The sequence below is a fragment of the Physeter macrocephalus genome, chromosome 11 (genome assembly GCF_002837175.3).
Source record: "Physeter macrocephalus isolate SW-GA chromosome 11, ASM283717v5, whole genome shotgun sequence".
Taxonomy (NCBI): domain Eukaryota; kingdom Metazoa; phylum Chordata; class Mammalia; order Artiodactyla; family Physeteridae; genus Physeter; species Physeter macrocephalus.
In genome coordinates this window covers 57,011,175-57,032,563 of record NC_041224.1, presented here as the reverse complement: position 1 = coordinate 57,032,563, position 21,389 = coordinate 57,011,175, and the positions used below count along the sequence as shown (strand labels likewise).

The 21,389-nt window shown below is 35.9% G+C and overlaps 1 protein-coding gene across 1 annotated transcript in view; it reads left to right on the top strand.

Moving 5' to 3' along the window:
• Positions 1-21,389, top strand: part of CSNK1G1 (casein kinase 1 gamma 1) — a 163,694-nt gene that overhangs the window by 65,855 nt on the left and 76,450 nt on the right. Inside the window, exon 3 of the mRNA XM_055088028.1 lies at positions 8,034-8,433. Coding sequence (XP_054944003.1) covers positions 8,253-8,433 — 181 coding nt within the window. The 5' untranslated portion in view covers positions 8,034-8,252. The remainder of the gene's footprint in view (positions 1-8,033; positions 8,434-21,389) is intronic.

The window sequence follows — 21,389 nt, the reverse complement described above, 5'->3', positions numbered from 1 at the left end:
GTAATATTCCATTGTATATATGTACCACATCTTTATCCATTCCTCTGTTGATGGACATTTAGGTTGCTTCCATGTCCTGGCTATTGTAAATAGTGCTGCGGTGAACATTGGGGTGCATGTGTCTTTTTTTTTTTAACATCTTTATTGGAGTATAATTGCTTTCCAGTGGGGTGTTAGTTTCTGCTTTATAACAAAGTGAATCAGCTATACGTATACATATGTCCCCATATCTCATCCCTCTTATGTCTCCCTCCCACCCTCCCTATCCCACCCCTCTAGGTAGTCACAAAACACCGAGCTGATCGCCCTGTGCTATGCGGCTGTTCCCACTACCTATCTATTTCACATTTGGTAGTATATATAAGACCATGACACTCTCTCACTTCGTCTCAGCTTATCCTTCCCCCTCCCCATGTCCTCAAGTCCATTCTCTACGTCTGCATCTTTATTCCTGTCCTGCCCCTAGGTTCTTCATAACCTTTTCTTTTAGATTCCAATATATGTGTTAGCATACGTTATTTGTTTTTCTCTTTCTGATTTACTTCACTCTGTATGACAGACTCTAGGTCCATCCACCTCACTACAAATAACTCAGTTTCGTTCCTTTTTATGGCTGAGTAATATTCCATTGTATATATGTGCCACATCTTCTTTATCCATTCATCTGTTGATGGACACTTAGGTTGCTTCCATGTCCTTGGGAATGATTTTGGATTTGACACCTAAAGCAAATTCAACAAAAGCAAAAATAAACAAGTGGGATTATGTTAAACTAAAAAGCTTCTGCACAGCAAAAAGAACCATCAATAAAATGAAGAGTTAACCTACAGAATGGGAGAAAATATTTGCAAATCATATATCTGGTAAGGGATTAATATCTAAAATATATTTAAAAACTCATACAACTCAGTAGGGAAAAAAATCAGTTTTTAAAATGGGCAGAGTAACTGAATAGACATTTTTTCAAAGGAGACATACAGTGGCCAAGAGGTGCATGAAAAGGTGCTCAACATCAGTAATCATCAGGGAAATGCAAGTCAAAACCACAATGTGATATCACCTCACACCTGTTATAATGACTGTCATCAGAAACACAAGAGATTAGTGTTGGCAAGGATGTGGAGAAAAGGGAACCCTTATGTGCTGTTGGTGGGAATGTAAATTGGTGTAGCCACTATGGAAAACAGTATGGAGGTTCCACTGCTGGGTATATATCCAAAGGAAAGGAAATCATTATCTTGAAGAGATATCTGCACCCCCATGTTCTTGACAGCATAATTTACAATAGCCAAGACATGGAAACAACCTAAGTGCCTGTCAACAGATAAATGAATAACCACCACCCCAGACACACATACAGAATAATATTATTCAGCCATAAAAATGAAGGAAATCCTGCCATTTGCAATAATGTGGATGCACCTTGAGGGTACTTATTATGCTTAGTGAAATAAGTCAAACAGATAAATACAAATACTGTAAGATCTCACTTATCTGTGGAGTCTGTAAAAATCAAATTCATAGAAAAGGAGAACAGATTGGTATAGTCAGAGGTGGGACTGGGGGGATTGGGAAGGGGGGGTGCAACATGGGTGACGGTGATTAAAAGGTACAAACTTCCAGTTATAAGATAAATAATTTCTGGGGGTGAGTACAGCATTGGATCTATAGTTAACAATACTGTGTTGTATATTTCAAAGTTGCTAAGAGAGTAGATCCTAAAAGTTCTGATTTAAAAGGAAAAAATTGAATTTCTCTGGTGATGGATGTTAACTTATTCTGGTAATGGTTTCATAATAAATACCTGTATCCAATCATTATGTTGTATACCTTAAACCTAGAATATTACATGTCAGTAGTATAGCAATAAAATTGGAAAACATAATTATCAGATGGGAATAGATTGAGCAGTGAGGGTTGGAATAGTAAGAATGGAAGAAATTAAGAATTGGAATTTGTGGAAAAAGGAAAGATTAATAACACCAGAACCGAGACACTTCTTTGGGAAAGACCTCCAGTGTTCTTTTTACTTGCTGCAAGTAATAAATCCTTCTTCTCCTGAAAACACACACACACACACACACACACACACACACACAAACCAGAATCTGTAAACATTTTTCTTCCCTTTAGTAACAGCACTCCCATAATGTATTCTGGCTAAGATAAATAGATTCTGATCATTTGTTAGGTTAATTAAAGTGAGGTTCTTATTGTGTCCCTTTTTTAAAAAAGTTAAAATGAGTATGAGCATTTTGTTTGTACTTAAATTGTATTGTACTTTTAAAAATTGTCCTATAATTTTTGATAGTTTTTTTTTTAGCACACAGGCAAGCACATTCACATGTGCAGATATCATTTTTGCTGAATGTTTACTGAATACTTTCTTTGGGTGTGATACTGCCCTCGAAATTTATCCTATGTTCTAAACGTCAAATTAGGCTTTGATCTCATTCTTTGAGGAGCTTACAGTGGGAATTTCAGCTATTGTTGCATATACTGTTTGTTGGCAACTCGACATAAGGGGAATTTTGCTGGGGGCTCTACAAAGAATTTTCTTCTTTACCAAAAATCAGATGCATGATGAGAAGGTCTTGCTATTGCCCTTTCATTTCTGTTTTCCACTGGTATGGGAAGTGATACCTGAAGCTGAAACTTGTGACCAGGAGGCTGCAAGCATTAGGACCAAGACCAGCATGTAGTAATGAAGGGATAGTAGAAGAGAGTCTGGTCACTTTGGAGATTCTTTTTTAAACACACCCTTACCATATGATCCAGCAGTCCTACATCCATAAAGAATTTCATCATAAGTTATATCAGAAGAGAGAGATTTATAAGCTTGACAATCTCTTGTCATGACTATCAACAAAGGCTGAGTGTGTTTTGACTTTAAAATTTAAATATTTATGTTCCTCATTTTGGACAATGCCAGTATATGAGAATCTGAAATTAAAAACTGTAAATCACTGATTTATTTTCACTTAGCAGACAGATTCACAGCTGTAATTCTTTAAATTTATTTTTTTTTGTTTTTGTTGGCTGCGTTGGGTCTTCGTTGCTGTGCGCAGGCTTTCTCTAGTTGCGGTGAGCAGGGGCTACTCTTCATTGCAGTGCACGGGCTTCTCATTGCAGTGTCTTCTCTTGTTGCGGAGCACGGGCTCTAGGGCTTCAGTAGTTGTGGCTTGCTGGCTCTAGAGCGCAGAGTCAGTAGTTGTGGCTCACGGGCTTAGTTGCTCCGCGGCATGTGGGATCCTCCCGGACCAGGGCTTGAACCCACGTCCCCTGCATTGGCAGGCAGATTCTTAACCACTGTGCCACCAGGGAAGTCTTAAATATTTTTTTGATGATTTTATAATATGACTTAATTTTTTTTAGTCTCCACGCAACTTCTCAAAATACTTTTACGTAAAACAATAAATTCACTTTAGTAATTTCATTTATAATGGAAAACCACGCCTCTCTCTCCCACAAAGCAGCCATTGCTGCCTTACAGAGAATGACTTTGGGCCAGAGGAACTCTTGGTTTTGACCTAATTTTTTTATGTGTTGGCTCAGAGTGGTAGATATTGGAAACATAAATTTCTCCCATTTTAGGGTGTTCCCTGGTGGTCTAGTGGTTAGGATTTGGCACTCTCACTGCTGTGGGCCAGGTTCTAATCCCTGGTCAGGGAACTGAGATCCCGCAAGCCACGTGGCGTGGCAAAAATGAAAAAAAACAAATAGATATATATAAAATAAATTTCTTCTGTTTCTATGTGACGGAATGCTATGAGATATCTTCTAAGATGGTCTAGGAAGGAAAACTTTTCATTCACCACTGCTAAAGATAGCCATATTCTTCAACTCTAAAAGTAAACCAGGCAGATTTGGCATCAGTTCCCCATCTACAATTTGATGAATTGGATTTCTTGATTTTACTATTAGCAGTAATTCTTTAGTCTGCTAGAGAGCTCTTAAAATTTCCCAATTAAGAAAGCCATATGTATAAATCTGTTTTTATTCACTAAGTGGAGCCTGATTGATAGACTGATGGCTGCTGGGAAGGGTAAAACTGGTTCCTAAAACTTTTGATTGCAAAGAATATGTGGAGTGCCGTACTTTATTTATTTATTTATTTTTAATATTTATTTATTTTGGCTGCCCCGGGTCTTAGCTGTGGCATGTGGGCTCTTAGTTGTGGCATGTGGGATATTCGTTGTGGCATGTGGGATCTTTAGTTGTGGCATGCAGACTTCTTAGTTGTGGCATATGGACTCTTAGTTGCGGCATGCAGGATCTTCAGTTGTGGCATGCGGACTTCTTAGTTGCATCACGGAGCTCTTAGTTGTGGCATGCATGCAGGATCTAGTTCTCCGACCAAGGATCAAACCCGGGCCCCCTGCATTAAGAGCATGGAGTCTTACCCACTGGACCACCAGGGAAGTCCCTGTCATATTTTAAAAATACCTTTTCTCTATTTCAGGCATGCCTAAAGTGGTAGAAACTACTAGAATTAGGCTTTTTAAGAAACTTGCTGGTATGACTCTAAAAATTCAAATACATATGCATTGTAACATTAACATGTTTAATGAGATCCAAGTGATTGCTGAATAGTTTATTCACCAGAAAAACAAACATCTACTTATTGCATTTATATAATTTCTCTCCTTTCTCCTTCTACTGTTAAAAAAAAAGAGGAGAAATAATATAAACATATAGTTTATCTTTTACTGCTGTCCTTAGAAGCCATTTTTAAAAAATAAGGTTAAAGTATAACATAATTGTTACCTTGGGTGTTCCATTTGACCTGGTTCTTGAGCTAACTTTTTCATATGTTATTTGCTAGTAACTGTAAATAAACCATTTAATATCCTTGTGAAATGGAAATTCTAACTAGCCTATGTCTTAACACTAATGAATTTAAATGAAATAATACCAGCTTCTTGCTAGATGAATTCTAGGAGTTCTTAGGGTTAATTAGGGTTCTCCTTACTTTTACATATTATTTTGTATAAATATTAGGTTATGTTCCTAGGAATCTGCCTTCTATTATTCAAGATCATAATTATTACTCAGTATTTATTAAGTACCAATTATATGCAAGAAACTAAAAGAGATGTGACAAAATGCCTAACTTCAAGGGCTTATAATCAAATTGAATATTGGAATACATATCAATATAATCTGATATATGGTAGGTAGCAAATGGTGGTATAGACAGTGGTGCTCCAAGCATTAATGATGAATTGGTTATAAAAGGTTTCACAAAGGATGTAAGATAGGAGTCAGGCCTTAAATAAGACAGAAGACTTAAGAGACCATTCTAGGTATAAGAGGTAAGGGTGGATGTTCCTTTGCTTTATGTAGTAGCTTTAATACATGAATTTAAATAGGGAGCTGATATTGAAGGGACTCAAGGGACAAGCTAAAGAGTTTGTAATTGGGAAGTAAGAAATAGTTTTGAGCAGCGAGTGGTGATAAAGAAATAGGATTTTTAAAAATTTAATCATTCAATTTGATTTATCTAATGAGAGGTGCCACATAAAGTAGTATTGAATATTTTTCATCTTTCATAGTTACAGGTTAAATCGTGCTAATGTCTCATGAATAGATTACAACATTGATAAGTGTGTTTGCCATGTTTGTGGGAGGTAAAATGATTGTTCTAATCTACAAGCAGATGTTTAAAAAAAAAGAAACACCCTTTTCCCAGCTGAATACAGTTGTTGGCTTTCTTCAGTTTTCTAACCTGGCAAGTACTACTGTATGTTTTTTGAATACATACATGCAAGTATACATGGATATGAGGGCTGTGAGTGATTACTGAACCTAATGTTACATTTGTCTAAGTGCAATGGAGAAAGCTAATGACAAACATAAAAATAATCTCCATTTGTTAGGAAAGAAGTGAACACAATAAAAAATATGAAGAGCAGTAGACAAGGTAGTACAGTTTTTCAAATGTTATAAATGAGACTATTATACTAGTGATAACTGATGAAACTTTAGGAGTTAGTTCAATGCTCAAAATTGTCTGGATAGGCGAAGACACCCTTTACCTGTTCTCAAAAAAATGTATGATATAAAGGAAGAAAGTATAGCCTGACAGTTTATCATCTATAGACACACGACCACCTGTTAAGATAGACTATCTAAATAAAACATCTTAAATTTTATTTCTCTCTCTCTCTCTCTCTCTCTCTCTCTCTCTCTTTTGGGGGGGAGGCACACTGCGTGTACTGTGGGATCTTAGTTCCCTGACCAGGGATTGAACCCGCACCTTTGGCAGTGGAAGCGTGGAGTCCCAACCACTGGACAGCCAGGGAATTCCCTATTTCTCTTTCTTTACTCATATTGTTTGAGGGACTTTGGGTAGACAACAAAGATAATTGAAGGATAAAATTATAATAAGAGAAAGAATGAGGAGAAATATAAATTCATAATGTTGTTCATGTAGAAAATCCAGTAATTACTGACCTATTCTTACCACCCTGATTTTTTACTTTAACAGAGTATACATTTTGAATGTAGATGTATTATTTCCTGAATTCAGGGAAATTTATTTTATTTTATTTTTATTTATTTATTTTTAAATAAATTTATTTATTTATTTTTGGCTGTGTTGGGTCTTCGTTTCTGTGCGAGGGCTTTCTCCAATTGCGGCAAGCAGGGGCCACTCTTCATCGCGGTGCGCGGGCCTCTCACTGTCACGGCCTCTCCCGTTGTGGAGCACAGGCTCCAGACGTGCAGGCTCAGTAGTTGTGGCTCACGGGATTAGTTGCTCCGCGGCATGTGGGATCTTCCCAGACCAGGGCTTGAACCCGTGTCCCCTGCATTGGCAGGCAGATTCTTAACCACCGTGCCACCAGGGAAGCCCACAGGGAAATGTATTTTAATGATGATTAGCTTTATGGAAGCCTAAAGTCATTATGCAGTTTTAATAATGCAAAGAAAGCAGACAGAAAAGATGCAAATAAACAGTTAACTACTATAATGAAGTAAACAGAGTATGTTCTTGGATTATGTGCCCATTTGTACATTCAGCTCATACGTATGTGCCTGTTCTTGTACTAGGGAATTAAAGGTGTCTGTAAGAAGCTTACAGCCTAGACATATTTGCTTTCTTGTATACATGCAATAATAACCAAACAGTTCTAATTCTCTTCTTCCTTAAAATTTTAAGGGAAATCTTCAGTGGAAGTGAAACAAAAGTATGTGTTTAGTCTGTGATTGGTGGTAACAGAATATTTTTTTGTTAAGGATACTCACCTAGATTATCAAAAATAGCGTCAAAATTATCTCATTGTAAACTTTGTCTTGGGCTTAGTCCTAAATTGAGAAACGGGAGAATTCTGGTAGGGATGAGTTTTGTTTAAGATTTTTTTGTTCTTCAGATTTATTCTCACTTTGGGGTTGTGCAAAGGACCTGCTTCAGGCACTCTGTCATTGTGTACTCAGCCCACAATGAAAACTAGACCAAAAGTTGAGCTTTCCAAACCTTTAGTCTAGGACTACTTTGTACCACTAGCGTTTTGGAAAGGCCTTCATAGAAGTAGTCTGTGTCAATCCATAACTTGTTTTGGATTTTGTGATTGCTGTCAGTGCTAGATAAATGGTGGGGATGGAGGAGGGGGACAGTGAGTAGTGAGAGGCTTATTTCTGATAGGTTCTGTCCAAATTAAGGGGAAGAGCTTTTAATTGCCCTCAGTTTATTTAACTTGGCTGAACCCCACCATATCTTTGTTAGCCAGTGATGAAAAAGCCAACAAATAGCTTTCTTTTGAGTCATATGTACAACACTAGAAGAAAGCATTTTATGTTAAAGGGTTCTGTGTTCTGTTAGCTGCCCTGGTCTGTAGCCTACTGAGCCTATGTTACCAGATGAATTACTAGTCCAGATGGCTAAACTGTTGGAGGATGTAAAACCAAAATCCATTTCAGGAAGCTGTCCACTTTGCTCAGTTTTGGATAGAGTCCATTCTAATTAGTGGTAACACTCTTAATTTGTTTTAAAATATAATTTTTAACTGTATGCTTTCTTGATTTTTACCTAGGTTACACAATATCCTCCTATGCTTGAGACCTACAGACTACGTGTCCTACCAGAACTAATCAGTGGTTTTTCATCTCCTGGAGATAAATTAGAAACATAAACATGGTGCCAAAAGAACTCCTTACCTTACTCTAACTCCAGTTTATTCGGACGTACTTTTGTATTGAAGAGAAGTATACAAATTAAGGATACCTGTGCAGAGACTCTGTCGTGTAGGATCATGGACCATCCTAGTAGGGAAAAGGAGGAAAGACAACGGACAACTAAACCCATGGCACAAAGGAGTGGACACTGTTCCCGACCATCTGGCTCCTCAACATCCTCTGGGGTTCTTATGGTGGGACCCAACTTCAGGGTTGGCAAGAAGATAGGGTGTGGGAACTTCGGAGAGCTCAGATTAGGTAAGAACTTGGTTATATTATTGGCTTAGACTAACAAGAACAACAGCAGCTATAATAAGCTTTGGTGCGTTTCAAGAACAGCAGTTTATAATTTTATGAGAAGTTCTTGTAATGAGGACCTATTGTTAAAAGAACTGAAGAATTTGTGAAGGAGACTATAGTCATTATCAGGTGTAATTGTTATCCAAGGTTCATCCCTCTTTGTGTGTGATAGGATTTTAGATTTTCCACCAGTTCTGAGATCTTGTGATGTAGGGAGATCTGCATACAGATATCAGTAAAACGAAGATTCTGATTTAGTTGGTTGGAGAGTAGAGCCCTGTATACTGTCTTTTTAACAAACTCCCAGTTGATTAAGATGCTGTTGGTCCTTGAACCACACTTTGAGAAGGGATTAAGGCTTTGTTTTAGTTCAGAATCTACCCTTAGTAAGGGAAGAGTCAATACTTACTCAGTAATACCTATACTTAGTCTGCAAGGAGATACATCAGTATTTAGAAAGGTTTTCCAACTGATACCGTGTTTGCATTCCTACCCGGAAGTCCCAACATCAGGATTGAGCTAGAACTCCAGGGAGAAACTTTGCAATTTTTATTTCCCAACCAAGGAAAGGATTTTTTATTTCAGGTATTAGTTTATGAGTGAGATGATGAATAATGATAACATCAACCAGCTTGAAGACGTGAAATTGGGAAGAAGGTACATTGAGTATTTAGAAACTTTTTATGGCCCTCCCTAGGTGAATGGGGAAGAGAAAATGAAGGATCCTGTGAATATGTGAAGTTGGTCATCAACTTGCAGATTGTGACAAGGTCCTTTTTTAAGCTAAAGTGGTTTCTTATTTTTCATAGCTGTTGAGACTATGTAGTATTATGAAGACCCATTGTAAGAGGCTTTGCCCTTTGCGGAAGTGGGAGCGTGGGAGCATAAGATGATTATTTTTGATTACCTCTGCTACTTCTGATGATTTTTCAAAAGGAGATCGAAAAAATCTTACCTCTCATCCCCCCATAGAGAGATTCAGGGAAACATCACTGTACTAGCCAGAGATCACTGGGTGCAGAATTGAATCTAGGGATGCTGAGAATGAATTTATTTTTACCACTAGAAGGCTGGGAGCCTGGAATTTTAAGACCTGACTAGGATAATGAAAGGCTTTTATATTTAGTGATGTGTTCATGTTCTGGTTAGCAAAGCCAGCAGATGCTACTGAAAATAGGAGTAAGATGTGTAATTTCACACTGCTTGAGTTCCTACCAACTACTGAGTTGCTTTAGTAGCTAGTTTTGTGACTATACATTTATATAATGGATTGACTTTGCTCTAACATCACAATAGTACTTGAATTAAATAGATTACGACATAAACATCCACAAAATTACTGAGAGGCAGTTTATAATGCATATAAATTCATGCTTTCTCAAAACATCATAAAATTGTTTAATTTCTATAAAGATGAAGAAAAATCCTGGTCAATAAAAACTGCAAATGTATTTTATTTAATTACTTAAGTCTAGATTTGTATTATATGATCTTTACGTTTACACAGGAATGGAAAAATCTATTCAGGTAGAAGGATAGCTCATGTATATTTTCAGAGTGGTAAAGTGTTGTGTTTTATTTCCTCTAACGAATCTAGGGTGATTATGATGGGTCCCATTTTGACTTGCATTGTAGTCAGTAGAAAGAACTTGTCTCTCTTTTCAAGTGGTTTTATTCTTGTGTGCTGATGAAGTTTTCATTAGCCCTGGGACCGTTATTGTTAGGGCATTGTATCTAGGAGTACTTTTTATCAACAGAAACCAGAAAAGTAACTTTCAGAATCATTTGACGTCTCCTGACAATAGGGTGTGCTGTATACCCCATTCCATTGTCCTCTTGCTAAGGTATTAGTAAGTAGAAGATTGTGCAGACAACAGAAGGTGAAAACTGGAAAATTCCAAACTAAATTCCAAACTCAAGGCAGAAGCATATAGGCCTCCACCCAGGCTACCATTACAACGCTGTGCTTTCTTCTCCAAACTCATTTCTTTCTCTAGCTACCTGTCTCTTCCGTCCCTCAAATAGCCAAGTGCATTTGTGCCTCAGAGCTTTTACACCTACAATTCCTTCTGCTTGAAGAATTCTTTCTTCAAACTTTTGCTTCGCTGGTTGCTTCTCATCCCTTGGGCCTCAACTTTCATGTTACTGTCTCAGAGAAACCTTCTGTGACTTCTTTCCCACCTCCATTTAAAATAGCACATTACTCCCCTAACCACATTCTGTCTCATCAAACTGCTTTGTTTTATTCATCGCATTGATCACTGTCTGACATTATTTTATATATTTGTTTACCTGTTAATTGTCTCTCCTTACTCCAATATAAGCCCCTTGGAGGGCAGGGATTCTATCTGTATTATTTGCTGATGTTATTTGTGGGATGGAGGAAGGGGGGAGAAAAAAAACACTTGGGCTCCTTTGGGTTCCTAGTATGTGGGGGTCGTGGTAGGTAGTGGCATTACTGCTTCGATAGACTCCTGAATTCCAGACAGAGAGCCAAAAGAAAAAAAGGGATGATTAGTGTATTTTGGCTCTATGTAAATCTGTTTCCACCTCATCATCCATTTAACAAACACTTCTTGAATATTACTGTCTTGCTAGATTTGGGAAGGATACAAAGAATAACAAGATGTCCTTAAGAATCTCACAGTGTCAGGTGGTGGGGAGATAAATTAGGAGTATGGGGTTGACAGATACACACCACTATGTATAAAATAGATAACCAACAAGGACCTACTGTATAGCACAGGGAACTGTAGTCAATATCTTGTAATAACCTATAAAGGAAAAGAATCTGAAAAATACATATGTGTATGTAAAACTGAATCACTTCACTGTATACCTGAAACAAACACAATATTATAAATCAACTACAATTAAAAAAAATCTCACAGTCTAATGACAGAAAAAGAAAAACAAATTACAACATAAAGTGATAAGTATTGTAATAGACTGTATAAAAACTACACTGGCAGGGGCTTCCCTGGTGGCGCAGCGGTTGAGGGTCCTCCTGCCGATGCAGGGGACACGGGTTCGTGCCCCGGCCCGGGAGGATCCCACATGCCGCAGAGCGGCTGGGCCCGTGAGCCATGGCCGCTGAGCCTGCGCGTCCGGAGCCTGTGCTCCGCGGCGGGAGAGGCCCGCGTACCACAAAAAAACAAACAAACAAACAAAAAAACTACACTGGCAGAGAAGGTTAATGAAGGTTTCACAGAGGAGCGTGGTTTGATTGAGAGTAGTACAGGACTTCACTGGTGAGCACAAGGAGGAAGGACTCTCCAACAGCAGGACGCACAAACACTATAACAGCAAGACGCATAAATGCTATAACAGCAGGACGCACAAACACTATGTGTTGTAAAATTGTTTAGCATATTGTCAGAGCAGCAACTAGTTATACACGGCTGGGTTATGGGGTGTGAAGTGAAAGAAGAGTAATAGATGAGGCTATTAGATACGTTGGGAGCAGATTGTGAAGTGTTTGCTTGGTATTAAAGCATTTGGACTTTATCCTGTAGGCAGTGGAGTAGAATCATCAAGGGTTTTACAACAGAAGAGTGACATTATCTGGTTTGTAGTCTAGAAAGATAATTCCCAGTATAAGATTAGATCATATAGTAAAGAGGTTGACATCGTGTGGATTTTTGTTCTAATTGTACTTGTCACGTTGTGTCATGTTCCTTCATCTCTCTACCTCAAGATATGCTTGATGGTAGTAATTTGCTTTATTAATATTCTCATGTTTATTCGTATTCTTAATTCCTTTTACTGTGTGTGGCATATAATGGGTACCTAAGTAGTCCAGGTCAGAAGTGGCCAGGCCTGCCTTAGCTCTGAAAATGGCAGTGAGATGCAGAGGAAGGGAGAAATTTCAGAAGTAGACTATAGGCAGGATTTGGTTACCAGTTATTTTGCCAGCTTGGGAAGGCCAAGTGAGTGAGGAAACCTTTAATAGAGCTAGGAAACATGGGACTAGAGTAGGCGATGGGGAAGGCAAGTAAGTTAGACTTTGAGAATATATTGACTTTGAGGACTGTGTAGCACATATGCAGAAATGTGACTCTGAGACTTAGAAAAATTAGACTTCAGATAGGGATTAAGAAATCATTACCATGTAGGTGTTAATGAGCATGCAATCATCGGTGATGATATGATGCTTGTGGAGCTTGTGTGAGTGAGGAGAGAAAGAGGGTGCATTTAAGGGATGCTGGAAGAGGAAGAGCCTCAAGAGTAGAGAAGTCAAAAAGTCAAGACAAGAGTTTCTAGAGGGGTGGGGTGTTAAGCACAGCCTGTGCCCTAAGGCTAAACAGGAGAAGCTGATTATTATAGCCTTTGGTCTTTTACTTCTCTTTATATATTTCTGAGATGATTTCTTTTTTCCTTCCTTTTTGTTCTTCGTTTTTTTAAATGAATACATGTATTTTGTAACCAGGAGAAAAATAGCAATAAACATATCCTTTAAAGGAATGCTTTTGAAAAGAAAACATGCTGTTGCCCAAAATTTTTAAAAAATTTTTCTTAAAAGTATCTCCAAAGATAATCACTAATTTTGTTTAATTAATTTAATTTTCCAGAATAAAAAATATGTATCGGGACATATTTTAGAAATGCAATCAAACTGTGCTGTAAACTTGCTTTTATCACTCAATACAGCATGAACTTCTATTGTTTCAGCTTAAATATAGATCTTTTTAATGTCTGTATTTAGAAATTTATTAGCTAGTCTTAATACACATATAAATTATTTCTGTTTTTAAATTATAAATAATACTATCTGAACATCCTTGTAGATACTTGTAATAAATACATCCTTGTAGTCCAAACTGGGTTGATTATTTTCTTAGGATAAATCCTGGAAGTGTACTTTCTGTGTCAAAGATACGTACATATTTGTGATTTTGTTACACATTGTCAATTTGCCCTCCAGAAAGATGGTTTTTCTTTACTTTCTGTGTGAGCCTGTGTGTGTGTGTGTGTGTGTGTGTGTGTGTGTGTGTGTGTGTGTTTCTCCTTCAAAAACCTTGAACATTATCGAGAATCTTTTCATTTCTGCTAGTCTGATAGGGGAAAATGGTATCTTGTTAAATGTGTATGTGTTCATGGGTGAAGTTAAACATCTTTACACATTTATTTATATTTCTTCTTTTAAGAGTTGCTTGTTTGTGGCCTTTGCATATTTTACAATGGAAAGATTATTTCTGTGGAGTCTTACCTATGTATATTACCTCAAAAGAAAGGGGAATTTTGAAGATTTGAGAAAGGGAGATTGATGAAGGATGATGGTGGATAAAAGGTAGGAGGACACGATGGAGTGGAAACAGATCTGCAGGTTGTTTTTTATTAATTGTGAAGCATGGGGAATATTTTGAGGCCTTTTTTTTTTTTTTTAAATTAAAGTTTTGAGTCAGCTGTTGAATCAGGCCTGGAAAGAATCATGTAAACATTAAGATAAAAATGATTCTATTCCTCCAGAATTTAGAAAATATGTATCCCTAGTCTACAAATAACAGCTTTTTTTCCTTCTGAGTTGCAAGAATAAGTAGATAGGTGATTTCATATCCTAATAGGTATGTACCTATGTTTATGGGAGACCATTTAGACTAAACAGTCTTGCATATAAATTTTAATAATTTTTATACTGTCTTTGTGAAATAGTATCTTGTTAGAGATTGTTTTTACTTACACATAAGAAAATGGAGGCACAAGAATTGACCTTTTTGTTCTATTCCATCTTTGGTATCTGGTGAAATATGTAAAAGTACATGAGAACAGAAGGATGTTTCTGACAAAGGTAAATTGTCTAAGGGTATCAGCTTGTCCTGTGACACATTCCTCCCTTGCTTCTAAAATGAGACACTTATTTTTATGACTAAAGTAGAGTGTACATGACAACTTCTGTGCATATTGTTCTTTCCATATCTGAATTACTTAACTATCACTAATGAACTTAAATTGGAACTTATAACTTCAGCTCTTACCAGCCAGTTCTGTTTTTGGCAGTTGTGATAATTAACAGTTTACAGTTGCATATTATATAAAGCAATTGGTTTCATATTTCATTCCACAAAGTCTTGGAGCCCTTGATTTCCTACTTCAAGAGAATGGGAAAGGAAAAGTGAGCAGGCAGGACTCTCTCTTACCTTTATATTGAGTTTTCAGTAAGATTTTGTTTAGAAGGTATGGGTCTGTTGTGTTAAAATTTTTTGAAAAGCATTCATCTGAAAGAATATAGGCTTAAGATAAAATAAGATTTAAAAGTGTTTCTTCTCTAGTTGAAAGTGAAAGCATTGTAAAATCAAATGTTTACTTTTTTATTAATAATTTCGTAGGAAATCTTAGCATTTTGAACAAATAAAACTCAATCTATATCAGCCAAAAATCAAGCCAGTCAGCAAAACAGAAAAACTGATACACAGTTGGCCCTCCATATCCACAGGTTCTTCATCTCTGGGTTCAAGCAACCAGGGTTGGAAAATACTCTGGGGAAAAATAGTCCCATAAAGTTCTAAAAAGCAAAACTTAAATTTGCCCTGTTACAGGTGACTCTTCACTTAGGATTTACATTGTATTTACAATTATTTACCTAGAATTTACATTGTACTAGGTGTTATAAGTAATCTAGAGATCTAGATCTAGTATACAGAGGATGTTCCTAGGTTATATGCAAATAATACGCCATTTTGTAAAGGGACCTTGAGCGTCCGCAGCCACAGAATTTGGTATCCATGAGGGTCCTGAACTAGTCCTCCACAGAGAGTAAGGGGCTACTGTATTGTGCTTTTATAACGTTGTTAAAGTTTCCCTATAAATTTGCAGATGTTGGGGATGGAACAAACTAAAAACAAGTTTTAGAAGTCGTGTCATTACTTTCTGCCTCAAGTGGTTAAAAGTAAGAGCTCTGAGTCAGATTTCCTCTCCAAGTTTCATTTTTTTTCCTCCGTAAGAGGAGGGTAATAATAATATCTATGTTACAGATGTGTTGTAGAGATAAAATTTAGATAATGCATATAATCACCTAAGACAGTGATTGACAGATAGTGAGCACTTGTTTTGTATACATAATACAAAACAGTTTAAATTTTTGTTTTATTTTTTCCCAACTTGTATGAAGAAAAATTTCAAAATTTCACGAAAAACTAAAAAGGATAGGATGGTGAGGATCCATAATAACATCTAGATTTACCAGTTGTTAATATTGTATCCCATGTACTTTACCTCTTTGGAGATATGTATGTGTGTACATTTGTGTATGTGTTGTAGTAAGTTGTAAGACTGACAAAACATATTTTTCTCCCCCTCAGAATGGGATACTTAGGTTCCTGCTTCATAGATATGTAATGAATTATATCATTTGTTTTCTGCAGTATGTTGTGGAGGGATTCCATTTAAATTATGATCCTAGAAATAATGTATTTTAACTTTCTTGGAAAACTACAAATGAATATAAAGTTATTGTTCCTAATAGTATTGTAGTTTAAATTTCTTTTGGAATTGCATCCTGTTGGTTCTAACTCAAGCACAGTTTGCTGAGGTTAAACAGCTTTAACAGATGTTGAGGAAGAATTCTTTTTGTCAGTAGCATAATCCACCAAAAAATGGTAGGAGCAAATAGTTTTAACCACATTTGCTGATGCACAGACTGTGTCATGTTAATATGGTAACTTTAGAAGTATCACAGATATGGTAACTTGCAGGATTGTGCATTGACATCTTGGCTAGTTAATCAGGAGAACTTAACAGTAAAATTTTCAGGATTGCCAAACCAGTTTGGAATTGTTCAGGAGGAGTACAAAACTAGGACGATTAAGGATTTAATTATGAAGAGAGTTCAGAATCAATATTTATGTGATGATCATGCATCCTAAGGAGAAAACTGTCTGAACTTATGGCCATAGTTTTCCAGAAATTGGCAAAGCTCTTACCAAAGGAAATGGAGCCCATCTTCCAAAACGTTGACATCTCTAGTCTGCTTTTTTCCCACCTATTTTACTTGTTCTGTTTCCTTCCTTTTGTCGTTTCATTGGGCTTTTGGAAAGGAATAGAGTGAAATGCCTACATTTTCTCTGCCATGTTAAACCAGATGTCTCTATGTATCATATATTTTTATTCAGCAAGGCACTTATTTGACAGACTTTTGTGATAGTCTAGTAACACATTTAGAAATATGAGTTGGCTGAGAAGATAGTTGAGATTTGTAGTTGTTTTAACCACCTCACCAAAGAGAATGGGATCATTGTCATCACTGATGCTGAACAGTAGAGCTCTGTATTTTGATTCTGTTCAGTTCAACTGTGAATTGGATGGAGATCTTTGAAGGACATAGTAATGAAATCCTCACATAACACAATGCTTGAGGTGGGGCAGCTAATACAGTGACTGGTTAACAGAATCAAGATTAAACATTAAATTGAAAAAGCAATGAGTTGAACAAAAGACCTGACCATGATTCAAGAATCCTACTCTACAATTTCAAGTCTGACAACTAGATTGGCAACACTTATATGAAAAAGATGGCTGTGAGTTTACTATGAGACAGGAGCGGGATTTACCCCACAAAAGCTCATGGTAACAGACTGATTTAGCAGATAAGATCTTTCTTAAGTTTTGGACCTCTAAGGAACTTTGGCATTGTCTAGTCCAAACTTCATCATTTTAAAAATGAAAGAAATTAGAACTTAAACAACTTAGTCAAGGTAAAATAAACTAGCTTGCCACAGAGTTGGAACTAGAGCCCAGGTCTGGGACATCCCAGACAGATATTTCTATTATATATCATGTAGTTTCCATACTTATTGATTAAGTGTGCAGTTGAAATACTACATGCTGGGGAAAAAACAGGTTTAAAGGGACATAAGTAATTTTTAATTGCAAAGGTGATAATCATTTACATTCAGTATAATTATACCTATTACCAAGAAAAGAAATATAAAGTATAAAATGATAGCCAATGATCTTTTCTCTAAGTATCACTATCTAGTTTCTATGTTGGATCAACTTTAATCTTCAGGGATTTTCTGGGAAGTAAGGAGGGAAAATGTTGGCTAATTGATTAATAATTAATTTTTTATTATTTTTAATTTTGCAAAGTATAGATTTTAAATTTAGAGTAAAATCAAAGTGGAAGAGGTTATAAACACTGTTCTTTATTCTACCCTTAGCTTTTTATTTGACTAAGGTACAGTGGGAAATGAGGGTAGAAATGTGAGCAGAGTCTGTTCTTGACTAGCTGTGGGCCACGATACAGATTTTGGACTTTGTCTTGTAGGCGGTTAAAAAAAAAAATACAAAAAACACTTGGAAGGAATTGCATGTCATGTTTTCTACCCCCGTACCCCTCCCCTCCGCAGAGATCATAAATTAATTAGAACTTCTGATCTCACTGCCCCTTCCCATAAAAGTTATCATTTTTCTGTATTGTTAAAAAACACAGAGCAGTCTCTTTTTATCTAGTGGTGCTGATATTAAAGGATAATAGGGGTGTTCTCCAGTTTGTCTGGATGATAGAAAGCTGAAACAGTAAATGCCTTGTGATTTAAGTAGTTCTAAGTGTTTCTTTGATTAAAGGGCTCTTGTAGGTAGTTTAGGCTAATGTCTGTACTGTGAAACTAAACGTTAACATTTTTTTTTGAGATTGTCATGTTCCTTTTTCTACTTTATGTTATAAACTACTTCAAAGATAGATTAATCTAAATAATAATTAGATTGTTTGGTTTTGAGCACCCAGCCTATAGAGAAGTTAATGGTAATTCCAATTCATGAAGCTTGTTTTGTTTTTGTTTGTTTGGGTTTTGTTTTTGTAGACAGAATTGTAACATTACAGAAAATTAGAGCAGCTCTTTGTTTAGTTGTGTGTGCATGCATATACATATATATGTACTTTGGTATAAACGAAGTTGGCTGTGCTTTGAGGTTCTGCCTTTTTTATTTACTAAATTCCTATATGTGACTTTTGTAATTATAAGTTTAATGGCTATTCTGTTTCTTCAAGTGGATTACCACAACCGTTACCATATAATTGGGCTTCGTTTTCTTCTAGCTTTTATTATTATTATAAGTAAATAACACAATAAACATGTTCATGAAAATAGGTTATTATTAGAACTATAACACATTATCCTCTCTAGCTTGCTAGATAAATTAGTTTTATATAGGGCAGAAAATTTACACATCAGTGATGAAAGTGTAATTATTTTTCTACAGTTTTATTATACTCTAAAATACTCATATTTCAGAATAGACAAAGCTAAATGTAGCATTTTTTCACAAAAATGTATGTAGAATATAAATTAACATAAATGTAAATTAGAATTATAAATTACATTTGTTGAAATTTTTATCCATGTTATAGTAAAACTGTACATGGTATCATTTTTCTTAATAAGCTCCAGCTCTCTGCATCAAAGCTGAGGACTAGCAAACCAAAACAACAATAAAAATAAAAAATTTCTTAGCAGTCAAAATAGATACCTTAGGATCTGTGTACCCAGAAGTTCCTGTGCTTCAGACCTTCAGTCTTATTCTTAAAGCCTTTGTGTTCTTATTTTATATGCATTTCTAACAAGCTTATTAGTTTTCTTAATCTTCCATGGAGTACAAACACAGAAGGAAGAGGGAATTACATATATCAAGAAGTGATCACTGATAGACTGATATCAAGGGAGGTAACAAAGTCACAAAGCAGAGCAGTCTGGGCAGAGTAGCCTTATATACTGGATTATCCCCTAAGGGTGTTTGCTCAAGTGGGGTAATATAATTATTACTCATCTTGAGTAGATTCATCAAGGAAAAAAAAATCAGATATTCATGGAAACGTTTTTATTGAGGTGTAATTGACATATAACATTATATTAGTTTCAGGTGTACACGTAATGATTCATTATTTGTATATATTGCAAAATGATCACCACAGTAAGTCTAGTTAACATCCATCACCACACATATTTACAAAATTTATTTTTCTTGTGATGAGAACTTGTAAGATTTCCTCTCTTAGTAACTTTCAGATATGCAGTACAGTATTATTAACTTTAGTCATCATGCTGTACATAGCATCCCCCTGTGACTTATTTATTTCATAACTTCAAGTCTGTAAAAAAATGTAATGCTTCATGAATTTGCATGTCATCCTTGCACGGGGGTGGGGGGCATGCTAATCTCTATCAATTTTAGTAAATAGTATGCTGCCAGAGTGAACACCAATATTCTCTTTATGAAACATGAAGCGTTAGAAACATTTCCATTGTAAATGATTTTACTTTTTAACTTTAATTGAAAGAGTGTCACTTCACTTTTCTGAAAAATTTATTTATATAAAAGAGTTCCCTACTTGAGTTTTAAGAGATACTAATATTTTTCTAATTAAAAGACAGTATGGGGAATTCCCTGTAGGTCCAATGGTTAGGACTCCACACTTCCACTGCCAGGGGCCCAGGTTCGATCCCTAATCAGGGAACTAAGATCCCGCAACTGCACGGCTTGGCCAAAAAAAAAAAAAGAAAGAAAAGGCAGTATGCTTCTGAGAATGGATAATGAAAGAAGAGGTCTGAATCATTATTATACAAAAGTATCTATGTTTAATCCAAAAATGAAATTAAGAAAGCAGTTCCATTTACAATAGTATCAAAAGAGAATAAATTTAACAAAATGAATGTAAAATTTATACTCTGAAAACTACAAAACATTTTGGAAAGGAATTAAAGAAGACCTAGATAAATAACAAGGTCCTGCTGTATAGCAGAGGGAACTATATTCAATATCCTGTGATAAACCATAATGGAAAAGAATATAAAGAAAAAGAATATATATATATATATATAACTGAGTAACTTTGCTATACAGCAGAAATGAAACACAGCATTGTAAAAACTATATTCAATATCCTGTGATAAACCATAATGGAAAAGTATATAAAGAAAAAGAATATATATATATATATATAACTGAGTAACTTTGCTATACAGCAGAAATGAAACACAGCATTGTGAATTAAAAAAAAAAAAAAGGAAGAAGAAGACCTAAATACCTGGAAAAACATTCACATTCAGGGATCAGACTTAATATTGTTAAGAAGTAGTACTCCCCAAATTGATTTACAGATTCAACACAACTCCTGTTAGAATCCCAGCTGGCTTTTTTGCATAAATTGACAAGCTGATCCTAATTCATATGGAGTTGCAAGGGACCCCGAAGAACCAAAACAATATTGAAAAAGAAGAACAAAGTTGGATGACTCGCACTTTTTGATTTTAAAACTTACTACAAAGCAACAGTAATCAAGACACTGTGGTACTGGCATTAGAATAGACATATAGGTCAATGGAATAGAATTGAGAATCCAGATATGAATCTATGGTCCATTGCCTTTCTACTAGTGTGCCAAGACTATTCAGTGGGGAGAGGATAATTTTTTCAACAGATGGTGGTAGGACAACTGGATGTTCACGTACAAAAGATTGAATTTGAACCTTTACCTCATACTATACAAAAGTTAACCCAAAATGTATCGAAGAACTAAATGTAATAGCCCAAACTGTAAAACTCTTAGAAGAAAACATAAGGGTAAATATTCAGGTCCTCAGATTTGGCAGTGGACTCTTAGATATGACACCAAAAGCACAAATAGCAAAAGAAAAAATAGATAAATTGGATTTCATCAAAATTAAATTTTTTGTGCTGCAAAGGACATCCTGAAAAAAAGTAAAATAATCCATATAGTGGGAGAAAATATTTACAAATCATAATCTAATAAGGGACTAGTATTTCAAGTATATAAAGAACTCTTAGAACTTAACAATAAAAAGACAAATAACCTGATTTTCCTTTTTTTTTTTTGCGGTACGCGGACCTCTCACTGTTGTGGCCTCTCCCGTTGCAGAGCACAGGCTCTGGACGCGCAGGCTCAGCGGCCATGGCTCACG